The sequence below is a fragment of the Aricia agestis genome, chromosome Z, assembly GCF_905147365.1.
Source record: "Aricia agestis chromosome Z, ilAriAges1.1, whole genome shotgun sequence".
NCBI classification, from domain to species: domain Eukaryota; kingdom Metazoa; phylum Arthropoda; class Insecta; order Lepidoptera; family Lycaenidae; genus Aricia; species Aricia agestis.
In genome coordinates this window covers 16,675,093-16,690,836 of record NC_056428.1, presented here as the reverse complement: position 1 = coordinate 16,690,836, position 15,744 = coordinate 16,675,093, and the positions used below count along the sequence as shown (strand labels likewise).

The window sequence follows — 15,744 nt, the reverse complement described above, 5'->3', positions numbered from 1 at the left end:
TTTGTGTGCTATAAATACTAATGAAATGTGTAGTATATACACAGGTAACACAGCACACAGCTTAGAGACAACCTACAAGGCTTTTTCTGCACGTGGGTGATACCGAAATCCAAGGAGAATTGCTGCTGCCATCCATATTAATAATATCTTATATTATATAAAATTCTCGTGTCACAATGTTAGGCCGCGTACTCCTCCGAAACGGCTTTACTGATTTTAACCAAATTTTATATGCATATTCCACTAAAAAGTACCCAGTAGCCCACCCGATTCAGACCCACTGGTCTGAATCGGCTACTGGGTACTTTTTATATTGATAAGTGCATTTGTTGAATAAATAATAGTAAATTATTATAACTCGAGACTGACGGCGACCATATTGACATACTTAATTAGTCACTTCAATAAAATAATACAGGCGAAACATTTTATATGGCAAAGAAACGTTTGCCGGGACAGCTAGTATTAATATATTCACTAGATGATGCCCGCAACTCTGTTGTACCAACATTTGTTTTGCGCGGGAACCGTACGTTTTACGGAGATAAAAACTATCCTATGTCCTTTCCCGGGACTCAAAGTATCTTCGTACTAAATTTCAACAAAATCGGTTCAGCGGCTTGGTCGTGAAGAAGTAACAGACAGATATACACATTTTTGTATTCATAATAATATAAATAACATTGACATCAATAAAATGATACTTGGATGACATTGGAAGGGGTCACACCTCCTAACAATGTCATCCATGTCAAGGGAAGCCTCTCAAGTGACATTTTAGTAGCATTACTTCCGACTTTTGTACCAATACGTATACATTATACATGTAGATATGCCAAACAAAATCCTCTACACCTAATTTTTCTTAAACTATTTGACATTTAGGTTAGATGTAGCGTAGGTGTACTCACCCTACGATGTTTGCATAGACCTATATGTTTTTAATTTGTAACTGGAGGAAAATTGAAATCGATTCTGTAGGCCTAGCATTTGTATTGTATGGCTATAATATTTCAATGTTCCTAACATTGAAATATTATAGCCATTTAATTGACATGCAATGATTGCAGCATTCACGAATGCTTTATTTCTTATCATTCGTCAAAATATAATATAATGTCTTCTTTTTCATTATTAGTAAGAATGAAAGCGATAGCTTCATACTTAATCAACGATTCTTGCAAACGTTAGTAATTTAACCTTATTTTGTCGCAAGTTCTATACCAACCAATCAAATAAAAAAAAGTTTTTAAAGTACCGAAGTAACAAAAAGAAACCCGTATTATATTTTGAGATACTCATAATTGTGCCAAGTACTTTAATTATATCAGCTTATGTATACGTCGCTGGGACTGACGTTTGTATAAATATACTCTATATTGTACTAAGTATTAACTCAATTATTTCTTAAATAATAATCAATTTACTCAGGCGAACTTTTAGAATTAAGAGAAATGTAATAATGCCCCTCAAACTTAAATCCCACAATCTTAGGCCCGTGTTGATAAACCGCTCTCTGTTTTAAAATTGTCCCTAATCATAAGCTTGCTATCAAGAGAGGAGCTGGCGAATAAAACCGGTCAAGTCCACCAGGATGCGAAAGTATTTTTTTCGAATCGTCTTCTCTTGACCCATAGTTTTGTCCACACTGTGCCTTTTTCTGTTTGTCAAGGGCATGCGTTATAGCGCAGTCAACCGCGAACGTGAGGCATGCCCTCGACGCATGCCCTCTGACCGTATCCAAAACTTCAAAAATGACAATATTGACGTTGCGTTCCTTGACGCATTCAATTATATTATTGAATCCGCCAATATGATAGTTGATGACGAAAATTGAAGATGAAAGTGCACAGTGTGGACATAGCTCATCTACGTCAATCGCCGTTAATATTTTCAATCAAAACCGCTTAAAAAGGTTTTAAAAAGTCCATTTTCAAACAAAATCAGATTAGCTCAGTAGTAGTAGTAATAGTTAATACTACTGTGTAAATTTTTTCTCGCGGACAAATCCGGTTCTGTTCGCCAGCTCCTCAAGAGAAATCATACCTTAACCTAAGTGTTAGCACTTAAGTTAAGGTTTGATATTAAAGAAATAGTTTCAGAGCACATTTGAATGCCGAGTTTTGCTACTAGAATTGAGTTCGAGCATAGTTGATGTATATTAATTATTATTCAAGTATCCCAACAGTGGTCTCAAGCACAATCTAAGCGGTAAGAGCGGTATACTGGGTGTAACAAAACTAAGTTATAATACTTTAGGGTGTGTATGTGTTCCTTGTAGAGAGTTCACTGTGAAAGTAGCAGTGCTGAAATACCATATTTTTGTGATTTGTATGGGCAAGTGCCCCAGCGTCACGAGTTTCCCCATACAAATGGGAAAAAAATTGCTCTTTCAGCGCTGCTATTTTAATAACAGGCAACAGTGAACTCTATATACGAGACTCATACACACCCTAAAGTATTATCACTTAGTTTTGTGACACCCTGTATTTATAGAGGACCGCAAGTGTGTATATACCTTCACTGCCTATGTAATGTGCCAAAAAAGGTACATAGGTCTTGACTTACTTAAGTAATAATAATTTAATAAGAAGCTAAGTCAGAAATATTTTAGGTTAAATTTTATATTGTATTCAAAGTACAAACTGTATTTCAAAGGTTAATTGTTATAATCGTCAAAGTAATAAAATTATTTGTACAGTTATGACAGTAATTAATATTTAAGCCTATTTAAGACCTTTTTAATGAAGCAAATTATATTGATCATATTTCTCTTTCTTTTTCCATCTTTTATAGGCTGAGAAAAATAAATATCGAATCTTCTTCTTTCTTAATGTATTTGTCTGTCGCCCTCGCGTCGCGTAGTGCCATTAATAGTACAAACGTAAGGTTGTAAAATATGATAGAGTATAAATGTAGGTTTTATTTATAAATCATTCTGTTTATAAAAATATCTGTGATATAATATTATAATATCATGGGTATGTCGAACAGCGCACTCCTCTAGTTGAATCTGCTATTTGATTGAATGACTAGGCATTAGGCAACCTCTCTCCAAGTATTTAACTGTAAATAAAATATATACAGTTAAATACTTAGTGAGTTAGCCTTAAGCGTAGACGTTAAATGTTACAGTGAACGACTTAGCGAGTTGGTCTTTAGTCCTACGGAGGTCAAATTAGTCAAATAGCAAATTCAACCATAGTTAAACTGCGACATATAGAATGTTCATGTCCGATAATTATGTATTTTTTTCACACAAAAATGTCGCGTTTTTTAGTTAATATTTAAATAATAATATTTTTAATTTTATCAGTTAGTAGTTTTTATTGCAATAAAGAAAATTGCGGTCAGGTGCAAGGTGTAATGAAATAACAATACATTGTAGTAGTTGAGGTTCTATTGCAGTTTTAAGAAAGTTATAGAACTTATAATATATAAGCTTGGTTTTCTATAACATAATTTTATGAATGGCCATTTATTTTTAAGTCCCTCGATCAGGAGTTGGCAAACTTCGGATCCAGAGCTGCATTTGGCCCTTTGGATTCTGTTAAAAAAAAAAAATATAATACATAGGCTAAGGAACCATAACAATAATAATTATAATATTATCTCAATCACTATACACTTTTCAGGCGTTACGTTTTAGGCTATTCATTTCATTGTATTTTTCTTAACCCTTTCTAGGTTTAAAGTTCAGCGTTTCGCCGCCTATTTTTATACTATTACAGGAATACAATTTTATACCTAATTATATTTTATATAATAAATTTTCTTTTTGATCGTCGATTACAACCAAAGCTGTTTCGTGCCTTCGTAAAATAATAATTCATTCCCTCACCTTTAATCGGATATTACATTATTCACGAAAAGGATACATCTTATTGTAATTACTTAGGTTTATACATTATTCATGTAGACTCTATCAAAACAATGTAATATTCAACGAAAGATAAAATTTTCTATACTTATTTCCCTTGATTAATGTTAGCGTTCATCGGGCAGTAATGGAATATGACAATGAGCATTATTAGCGCTGGTAAAGGTTGGGGTATTTTAATCCCCCACGGCATACTGGTACAATGCAATAACTAAAAATGTTCAAATCATTCGAAAATGCTCATAATCTCTTGAAAATACATTTAATTTAATTTTTGTGGGTTTTGATATATTATCTTGACAATACTAGATTAGTATAAATAGGGGTACTTTTAACCCCCTTTCCAATGTACTGTAAATTGATATAACTTTGCTTATTCCAAATGATATTACTTGATCATACTCAATAATCGTACTTAGCAATATCTTATAGCAATTTTCTCATACTGAGTAATAATATTAGTAATGACAATGAGTATTATTGGCACAGAGGTTAGGGTGAGTCGGGGTACTTTCAACCCCCACTCGAACATCCTCATCGCGAGGGGTTTCGGCAAGAGGGAGGATGAAGGTAACAATAACTGATGGACAGTGGTATTTTTTTCACCATACAGATTATATACATAATATTATGGTCTACCTACTTCAAAAATGTTCCATAAGAATTAAAGTGTTCTGTTATATATGAAGCTTATAATAATAAGCTTACAAAAAGCGAATAGCTTATCCGAAAGCGTTAAATGCTGTGTTTCTATTTTATTACTAACCGACACTTGACAAAAATCGGATAAGCTACTCGTCCCTAACAGGCCTTAAAATACTTATATAATTATCAAAAAATGACTTAAAAGCTTTGTTTACTGAATTATGATATATCATAATTCAGTAAACAAAGCTTTTAAGTATATATCTATATATATATCTATAGGCGTTGAAAATATGTAATCGTATGTATTATTATGTAAAACTAATAAATTATGTATTTTTAACAAAAGTATTGTATAACTAAAAATGTAAGGGAACCCTAAAATATGATACGTGTTGATTTCATATAATGTGCTTATGAGAATGATAAAAGGTTATTAATACCTGAAGTTATGTTTATTGTGTACTGAAGCTTATTACGAACGTGATATTATTAACGAAAGGTTGACTATACCTGCGATAATTGTGGCGCTTTATGTGGCTAATAATAATGAGTATCTCTCAGGCCAGGGGTCGGTAACTGAGGGTGCTTTCATTATATTTTATTCGTCATACCAAAGTGTGTTTTATTTCTAGTCGGCATGGACAACTTTTGGGAAAACCTGGAGAGCTCGCAGGAAAAAGACGGCCAGGACAGCGGAGAGAAAACTTTTGACAGGTATACTTTTTATTTACAACCTCTTTCAACTTTTTGTCCACATCATTAATTGATGTAATGACAGCTAAGTGTAAATAACCTGACTAATGTTCTGAATTATTATAAATTGATACGAATTTAATGTGACATCGATCACTGAAATTAGATCAGTAGTTTAGATGCTGAAGTGAAACAAACATACATAAAATATAAACACTGCCAAAATCGTCGCTTTATTCTGGCTGTGCTCGAGTAAATCTGCTAAAATAGATATTAAGCAACAAAGGGGTATAAAATTTTTGTATCCGTCTTTGCACTTAAAAATTCATAAGCTAGAGAAACTTTTAATAGCCAAGATCTTTGTAACTTTGTAACACGTTACTGCTTAGTCCACTTTTAAGAATATTCGATAAGGGACACAAAGGTTAATAACAAAGTAAATCTGCAATTCATTTTATATCCATACATCCATGCACTTAGGATAATAATAAATACTTTAGATGCTTCTTTTGATAGTACACGGAAGTTTATTTTAAAAAGAGTTTCTGTTCTACGCTTTTCATTCATTCCTTGAGATATTTTTAGAATGTAGAGAGATTGGTTTTTCGTAGAGTATAAATAAATCTACTAGAGTTGTATGTATGTACTAACAAATATAATATTTTGCATTTTGAAAAAAATATAATATTTATGTATATTAAAGTGAAAGATATTTAAAATTTTAATGTGAAAAATAAGACAATATGGTAAAGTTGTGATTTATTCACATTTACTGACTAACCGTAATTTTACTGATAAGTGATACACTTTTTGTATATGACTGCTATGAATGATACTTACTACAATGGCTCAGCGACACGAGTTGAATTAATGATAACAATAATAATATTAATTAAATTAAATCTGGCCTATGTTCTATCTCGAGATCAAAAGTATGTCCGTACCCATCATTTCAGGGGCTTAAGAATAAAGTAACAAACAGACATAAATGAACGCCCTAAGCCGCTGCATTTAATTATTGTTTAACCTATTCGAGGATTAATACAATTTCGTTTATTTGATTTGTTTTGTATCTAAAACTGAGTACCTCTGTAAATAGAATATCATCTCAAACGTGGCTGAACGGCTGTGTGGGGGATTAGACGTGTGTGTGTGTGTGTGTGTGCGTGTACTCAAAATGTCACGTTTGAGGAAGCACTTACACAATTATTTTTGACAAGAGGCATTTAGAGAGTTGCGTTTAGGACCACTTCACGTTGGACCACTGATAAACCATGGCTATCACTAGACGCTTGCTCAATTAATGACGATTAAGGGTTGTTAGTTTTCCCTCTACTTGCGATTGCCTGTATTTGTCAAGTATTTGTCCATCATGGAGTATCAAAGATTATTAGAGAATATAAAAAAGATCGACAGACCTTAAGTCATTCCGTAAACTGGATTAACTTTTCTGATAGTAGGTACATTACGTTGTTTGGTTGGCTTCTGTTAAGTTAATGTTAGTCGTGGTCCAAGATTTGTTGGAGACTTGACATAACCCACACAATCAACGTGCACTACCTGTCTATGAATCAATCTCTGATAGTACTCAAAAGTGGACACTCTTTTTTTTCAAGTGATAAGGTAGATGCAATCTCTGATAGTACTCAAAAGTGAACACAATTTTTTTTCAAGTTATAGGGTAGATGAATGATTTTTTTAAATATTTCCAGCATTCCCCTGGACTGGTTCGTGAACGAGGTGGTGAACAACCCCGACTTTGCCCGCTCCGTCATCCGCAAGTTTGTGGACCTCAACCAGGTGATTACTTATGTACAATGGATAATAAAGTAGAATTATTTCACTAACTTAATATATATATGGCAGGGCGATTCACGACTCCCGTTCGACACGGATTCGGAAACTGCGTGCGGTCATTGGTCAATGCCTAGCGCGGCGATCGTTTATGGGATGTCGCGCCATAGTAAAAGGAGGGGAAGTAAGTCATCTTCATACAAAGGCACCGCGCGCGGCTTGTATGTGTGCGCCATAGTATCAATGCGTCGCCACGTACGGCACATAACAAAATCTCGGCGGTACCAGCCTCTAAAACTCGCCGAGATTTCCGAATGAAGTTTCCGAATGCAAGTCGAATTACGCATTGTGAATAAGGGCCCGAATATTTCCTACTCCAACATTTGTTCTGATTAATTTTGTTGCGCGTTCCAAGAAAGATTTAGTACTGAGAATAATTGAGATCATATAATATTATTTTATCATAACATTTTCCTGTTTCAGTGGTGGAATTATGTGGTGGGTTAATTTCCTTATAAAGAAATAGTTTACACCCACCCAGGCACAGTGATTATGAAGGGAGAAAATTCTGATTGTTTAGCATTGAATAAAATTTTTCCTATATTTAAAATCTCCACTTTATTAGTAAAGTTCAAAACGAATTTAAGTTTAAGAGAACGACGTAAACGATTCCGAACGATTTCTTATTTGAATTTAAAACTAATTTGTCTTTTCAGGACGGCATGCTATCTTCAGACGAACTGCTCAGAAACCTCTAAACCACTAGTTAATCCAAATTCCAAATCGATTATTCGAATATAATTATTTTATGTTATCTTATTGTACGGTACTGTGATATCGATATGTTTGAAATGGCTTCATTCTATATAGTCTATGGTTCGCGAGTGTATATAAAAAATAAGAATTGTTGTCCATAGATTAAATTAGGGCCTGAATGACACTGTAATAATGGATAATTTCATAGACTAATAACTCAAGAAAACATCATAAACATCTCTACAAAATTCGACATAATCTAAAAAAAACTGTCTACAGAAGTGGACACTGCAGAATGTTTCGAAAAACCCGTCTACGAAATTATCCGTTACACAATAACTAACTGTTTTTTTAGCTTAAAGTAGAATAGGTATGTGTTGATCGTCTTTTTTATTTTACTGCCTTATTGAAATCAATTTAAGAGACGAAAGACTTAAAGTAATTAGATTATTTATTTGTTTTTTCTGTGTTTAGAAGAATTTAAGTGAGTTCTGTTCGTTTAGGCTGGGTTATTAAAATGTCAATTTACCGACGTTAGATTTCAAAACTCTACATACATACATAATTAAGATATAATATGTACTTATATGTAATAGATGCCCGATTGTTTAATTAGTCGAATTGTTGGTCATTGTCAAAGTGAATAAATACATTGGGTATCGAAATGTGTTTTCCTCTTACTGTTCTTTCACATTTTACTAAAACTACTAGTTAGTCTAGATACGTATTATACATAGTATCTTGATATTTTTTGCAACAAAAATTTGATCGTAAACTAGGCCAAAATATCCCTACTGAAGATACAAACAAAACAAACGTTTTCATTTTATTTTAAGAAAGCTTTTCTACTAACAATACTCAAATACAAGTATCCGCAATTCCGCAATTAAATTGCGACCTTTGGCACAAATATAGGAAAAAAGACAAAGAATATAATTATAGTAATGAGTATAAATAATAAAAATGTAACATTGTACTTAATGTAAACAAAAAACATGTAAGTATAGACTTTTAACCCCGGATATTCGCAATACAATATAATAAAATATGTGTTACGGGGTGAGAGAAATTGAAAATAGGTATTTGAAAATGTATTGCTGTCTCACCAATCTTAATTCTCCCACCGCAGAGCGCGATAGAGACAACACGACAAAAGTTCTAATAAAAGAACAGAAAATCTTCGATTCATTGTCCGCTGATTCCTTCTCCAAAACTTAACCGATTTAAGTACTTTTTTCATAAAGAATTAAAGCAAGGCTTGAGCTATGTTCCTATGTTTTATTTTTTTTTGTATATTTTAGCCAGTTTTGTTTTCTGGGTGTTTGAACACAGAGGAAAATCTTGCCATTTTTTTGAGTTTTTGGACGTTCTTATCTTTTTTAATAATAAAATTATGAAAAAAAAGAAAACATAGGGACATGCTAATAGTGGCCATAGATATTCAGGAAAAAAATCATAACTCTACCGGCATTACCCAGGGAGGAAACAGGGGACAGCGTTTGTATGGAAAAACGGCGGTGTTGACTCCTCTTAAGGTAGCGCTGAAATTACTTTTTCTTCAATCATTGTAAGGGCTAATTAATGACATCATATGAATATTATGTCATTAGAAATATAAAAATAAAAAGTGATTCCTTCAGCGCTGTTGAAGAAAAGATCTTTGATACCACTATGTTTCCAGAAATTGTATGGGGTTTTCCGGTAAGGACTCCTTTTTTCAAAATAAAATTAAAACTATTTGAGATATTACTAAAAATTTAGTATCGGGTGGAAGTACAATAAAAACATTTTTGAATGGAACTAGACTCCGCTCATAAGCTTTGTCCACATTGTGCCTTTTTCTGTTCATCAAGAGCATGCCTTATAGCGCTGTCAACAGCGAACGTGAGGCATGCCCTTAGCGCGCGTTGTAATCGTAGCGCGCGCTATGACACTTTTCTTTCAACGCGGGTGGATTTTGACACGCGTCGCGGGCATGCCACACCTTCGCTGTTGACAGCGCTAGAACGCATGCTCTTGTTGAACAAAAAAAAGGTCACACACACAATCAACAACACAATCAAAAAAGCTATATTATGGCCACCGCAAGCACGTTTGCAGCGGTGATTCGTTGAACCATTTGTCGTTGAATTCGTTGAATTTTCTATTTCTATTTCGACTATTTTGCGTTAAATTTTGGCTCTGAGCTCTTCCAACGTTGTTGGCTTATCCAACGACTTGTCGCAGCTCCAAAGAATAAAATCAGGCGGCGTTAAATCGCAAGAAAGAGGCGGATAATCGACTGGTCCATTTTTTGACATGACACGCTCATCAAACTTGCTCTTCAATAAATCGATTGTAACGTGTGCTGTGTGGCTTATGGCGCCATATCTTCCAATCCAAGCCAAAAATAACCCACAATCATTGCCGATCTACCTGTCTACAAGAGCGAGAATTACGATCGAAAATCGGAGTTAACACTCTTAAAGCAGCAGCCACCAACTCCGAAAATCTGAAGTAAATTTTTAAGATTTGCAGACGTTGTCCGTTCGTCTACTTCACCATGATAAAATGTTATGTCTCCTGAATAAACTGACAGTGACAGTTCGATGTTAAGTGAAAGGGTGCGTCCACAAACTAAATTCAAAATTGTCAAGTCCCTATTGGAAAACCCTTTAGTTAAAATAATATCATATTTTGTCTTAATCTCTCAAACCATATTAATAACGTACCTAACAAAGACAAAACTGCACTCAGAATACCGAGGAAAACAGATCTTTGAAAATAGAAACTCTGGGCATTGTTGAAAATCGAATCGCCCTATATCGAGTCAAATGATACTTTCGTCCCGTATCGATTTTCACTGTTACGTACATAAGTGAAGAATTCCATTTCTAATGCCTAGAAATCTTTGTTGCATTCGGGATCTTATAAATCCATCCTTATTATAATTTAAGGATCTTTGGGTGCGGCAGTTAGGCATTACTTGGATAATTATCCAAGTAATGCCTAACTGCCGCACCCAAAGACGAATATTTATTACTATTATAAACTGTATTATTTAAATAAATATTCCGACGTAAGCCCCAGAGTGCGGCCGTATGTTTATAATTACGTTTTGTAAGGGTTTGACAGATTTTATTTACTTTAGGAAACATTTTACTTACAATATGCTTACATGAGAGTATTTTTTTCATACCTTACATAAAATATTCCTCTTTTATTCAACACAATATATTAAAATTAATATATACCGTATACGGAAGAATTTTCATGAAATATAATATGTTGTATATTATGCTGGCGTTTGATCAGTGCCTTTGGGCACTCTTCACTTCAAAAACATTTTGTTAAATTATAATATTTAATATCTCCGCATAATATTTACCCACATTTTCTGAAAGAATACATTTCTAACGCTTCGTCGTTATTATTCAGTCTAAAATAAGATGAGAATAATCCCTATTATTATCATATTAAGAAGGGAAGCTTTTAAAGTAATTGTAGTAATATTTATCGGTACTGACCAAACCACATTTGAATACATAAGTGGATGAAGAACGCATAAAACATATATTTTTTTAAATAAAATATGAAGGATTTAAGAAAGGCATAAATATAAAAAAGGCAAAACGATCCTTGTAAGTTACCTACTTCATAATCTACATAATCTACCTATAACGGTACGGGAATTAAATTAGCCCAAAACTTGTGTTTGTTGGGGAGCCCCCCGTAATTATTTAGTTTAAGTAATTTTATTTTATTATTAATTAAAAAAGTATAAATACAACTGAGTATTTTGTGAACATTTCAAGGGCCTACGTAGCTATTGCCATTATTGATATCGAGAATGAAAAAGCAAAAAATTACGTTTGTTGTTTGAGAGGAGGTCCCCTTAATATTCAATTTATTTTGATTTTAGATGTAACAACATAATTAATAAATTTTGTTGTTACATCGGCAACAGATAAACACAATCTGTGAAAAATTCAGAAGCCTATAGCTATAGCGGTTCTTGAGATACAGCTTGGAGACAGACAGATAGACGGACAGACAGAAGTCTTAGTAATAGGGCCCCGTTTTTACCCTTTGGGTATAGAACCCTAAAATGACTACAATTAGATATTAGGCATGTGCTCTTAAATATTATTTTTCGACTTTGATGAAAAATGTTATCCGCAGACCCATTGATTCCCGGACATAGTTAGTATTGCGAAAAATATGCGGTTTCCGCGCGACAATCGAATGTTTGTGCAATGGAGTTGCGGGCGAGTCCTAAAATAATTTCAAGATTGGCTCACTCAAAGTGTACAGACAAGAATACAGTATCTACGTAAAATGAAAAAACCTACATTATCCTCTATTTATGGTAAAATGTATAAAACTCTCTGATTTACGATCGTGAAACTGCGATTAAACATCCATACAACCTCTCGCATGCTCCCTACGCATCTGGCACGCGAACTTCATACACCCACTTATTAATCAGGGGTCCTATTCTTATGCCTCGAATTTAATTTCGATAGCAGGCTTGAGAGTGAGACAGACTGAGTTAAGAGCGACATTCTAGACATGAGGCCCCGGAAGATTGTAATGCTCTCGATATTTTATCAGCTTAAATAACTATGAATTAACCAGGTAAATTAGATCATCTAATTTAGATGAATATAGATTACTATACTTAAAGTAGCATAAGAACAGCGGTTTGCATTCTGGGAGCGCTGGCAGAAGTGAAAACGAATGAGCAGGAGCGGACATAAAATATGTTCGTCACGCGATAGAAAGGGGCGTGTTGCTTTCTTATCTACGCCGTGCTGGCGGTCTACTTTTCCTCCCCCTTACGAATTTTGTATCAGGTGACGTGCTTAACATTTTTTACCCACTTTACAATTTTTAAAGTGGAGACTGCTTTAACGGCAGTTAAGGCAGTCTCCACTTTAAAAATTCTAATTATTATAATCTAGGTATAATATATCTACATATTAATACGCAAGCGAAAAACTTTGTATCCCTTTTGACGAAAAATGCGGAAACGTAGGTGAATAAAATTTTGCACAGTTATAGTTTGTATGGTGAAGGAGTAGATCGAGCTAATATTATTTTGAAATTATGCTTTTATCATACATTTTTAACAAATAAAACATTACACACACTACAATACGCACACTCAAGAAGATGACAGATTTTTGAGTGACAAACCTATACTTACATACGATTATACTCGTTTATTTATGGTTGAAGTCTGTTAACAACAAGTTGACAAATTGGAAAGTGATTATAGTTTTTTTTTTATTGAATCTAAGATACTATTAGACAATGCTTACACTAGGTTTTGGCTTACACCATAGACTTAATTATAGGTTTATGGCTTACACGGCCAGTCTGAGATCAGCTGAGTCCCGAGACTTTATCATTTTTTTTTTCAACGAGAGTTGAAAAAAAAAATGATAAAGTCAATATTTTTTTACAAATTAAACGTAAGTAGTAGTCCTAATGTCGTTGAAACTAAGGTCGAATTTCGACCATAGGGCGAGCTCTAGTATTATATTAATATGCTTGTCTAGCAAGTGTAGGTACAGTATGGAATATGACAGATATTGTAATAATTAGTAGTAACTATAATAATATAACGTCTTACTTTTCTCGACACATAAACTTGTACATTAGTAGATTGTATACGGGGTGTATATTGAATTAGAACTTGTTAAAACGAGTTACGGAAATCGGCGGCCCTGTATAATGGAGTTACATAAGTGTTTCCTTTATTATGTTATAATATTATTAGATCTGTGTCATTCAGTAAATAGTAATAATTAGCGGATCTCAATTAGCCCACACAAATTTAATTTACACCAGCTGCCATCGACACACTACGTTTATGGAAGTCGCAATTTCATGAAAGTTTTTACAACAACTGTAAGTTTTGAGAACGTGGCGCAAAATTCAAAGGCAACAAAAACTAACTTAAATTTTAATAATAGAGAGATGAAAAACGAAGCATCAAGAATATATTTGTCAAATCTGACTTGACCCTTTAGTTTCCTATTTTTAGCTTTATCTTCTATTAAATAAAATTCTCGTGTGACAATGTTAGTAACCGTATTCCTTCGAAACGGCTTTACTGTTTTTTTTACCAAATTTTATAATATGCAAATTCAGTAGGTCTGAGAATCGGCTACTGGCTACTTTTTATATTGATAAGTGCATTTGTTGAATAAAAAATAGTAAATTATTACAACTCAGACTGATGGCGACCATTGTTTGTGCGACGGGATAGCGATGGACGTTGCCATGGTGCCATACTTATTTAGTCACTTCAATAAAAAGTTAATATGGGCAAAACACTTTATATGGCAAAACAACGTTTGCTGGAACAACTAGTTGTATATGTAAGCGTTTTATTTTCTCTAGTTTTTCTTGGCGTTTTCTATTTCTTATTATTTAACCTAGTCTATAACGTCAGACGTTAGATTTTATGCAGCTCTTAAATTCTCGCGGCGGCGTGTGAGCGAGACCGACGACACGTTAGCGTCTCTATATCTGTGGGTATGGAGCGTATGCGGTGGTATGGAGTAATGCAGCGTTATAGCGTCAATGTCAAGTTTATGTGGATTTTCACATTGCATCATTACTAATTATTCCAATAGGTACCTGAAAAGCTACGAATAATAAAAACTAAGGAAGAGTAACTGTGTCAAAAAATTTGTCCACGAGTCTACGAAATGTGACCCGAATACATGCGTACTTTATGCACAATTGTGTACATACATATAAATTGTACACAATTTTGTGTAAATATATAGAAGTGACTAAAAACTAAGGAAACGTAACTCCCATACTTCAACCGTTTTGAATTTGGTTCCTTTTCGCACACTATAGTTTGTGCGTTTTATGATGATATGCGTGACACAATATAATTGACAATAGTAGGGAAGTTACCTAACAAGAATTAATCGATAATTTAAAAATATCGAATCACTTCGTAAAGGAATTGCAATTGAAATTATCGATTTCGTACTGACATTTCAGTGGTGCCGGCGATTTAAGATGGCCGCCCTTTTTTATCGATTTGATTTCGATTCAACAGAGTTAATCTCTATTGACATAAGTTCCGTTTCATGCATCTAACATTTTTCAAATGTTTTCGTAACAATAATTTTATACTCCTATTTCACAAATTTTATATTAATAAGTTAGCATTTAGCAACTTTTCATTTTTATCCATTTACAATTATAGGAAACATTTGTTTTTGTAGATGGAATATAATTTATTACATTTTGATTTTTTTTGTTTTCTTGTAAAAACATCCCGTAGCAAGGAACATGAAAACTGTCACCCATATCATCTTAAAACGCACAAACTATAAAATATGACAATAGCTACGAAACACTCTTTACGAAAGAAAGCCAGTGAGAATAATAATTGTCATTTCCATATATACCTACACAAAACTATGTACCGAATACATGCACAAAGTATGCATGTATTCGGTTAAGACTCGCGGACCGAATTTTGGACACAGTTACTCTCCCTTACTTTTTAGTTTTTACTATTTGTGGTGTCAACGGCTTTTGAGTGTGTCTCGTTGCTATTGTAATATTTTAGTGTGCGAAAAGGTACCAAATTCAAAACGGTTGAAGAATGGAAGTTACGTTTTCTTAGTTTTTATTATTCGTAGCTGAAAAGGTAATAAACTTGAAAATTAAAAGTAGTAAAATGTTCATGTTTGAGTTAGAAATTTGCCAGAAGAAAGCAAAGCTAAGGTGAGATGACCACAGACCTAAAGTTTTTAGATAAAGAAATATTATTAACAAACGAGCTTTAGCCCGCGGCTTCGCTCGCGTTAAGAAGTATTATTATATACAAACTGTCATCCCCTATTTGAACCCCTTGTGGTTGGAATTTATCAAAATCCTTTCTTAGCGGATGCCTACGTCATAACATCTACCTGCATGCCAAATTTCAGCCCGATCCGTCCAGTGGTTTGGGCTGT

General features: G+C 33.7%; 1 protein-coding gene across 1 annotated transcript in view; it reads left to right on the top strand.

Annotated features, from left to right (window-relative positions):
- Positions 1 to 8,415, top strand: part of LOC121739241 (allatotropin-like) — a 43,282-nt gene extending 34,867 nt beyond the window's left edge. The window contains exons 4-7 of the mRNA XM_042131599.1: positions 4,370 to 4,450; positions 5,161 to 5,242; positions 6,934 to 7,021; positions 7,732 to 8,415. Coding sequence (XP_041987533.1) covers positions 4,370 to 4,450; positions 5,161 to 5,242; positions 6,934 to 7,021; positions 7,732 to 7,773 — 293 coding nt within the window. The 3' untranslated portion in view covers positions 7,774 to 8,415. The remainder of the gene's footprint in view (positions 1 to 4,369; positions 4,451 to 5,160; positions 5,243 to 6,933; positions 7,022 to 7,731) is intronic.
- The last annotated feature ends 7,329 nt before the right edge of the window (positions 8,416 to 15,744 follow it).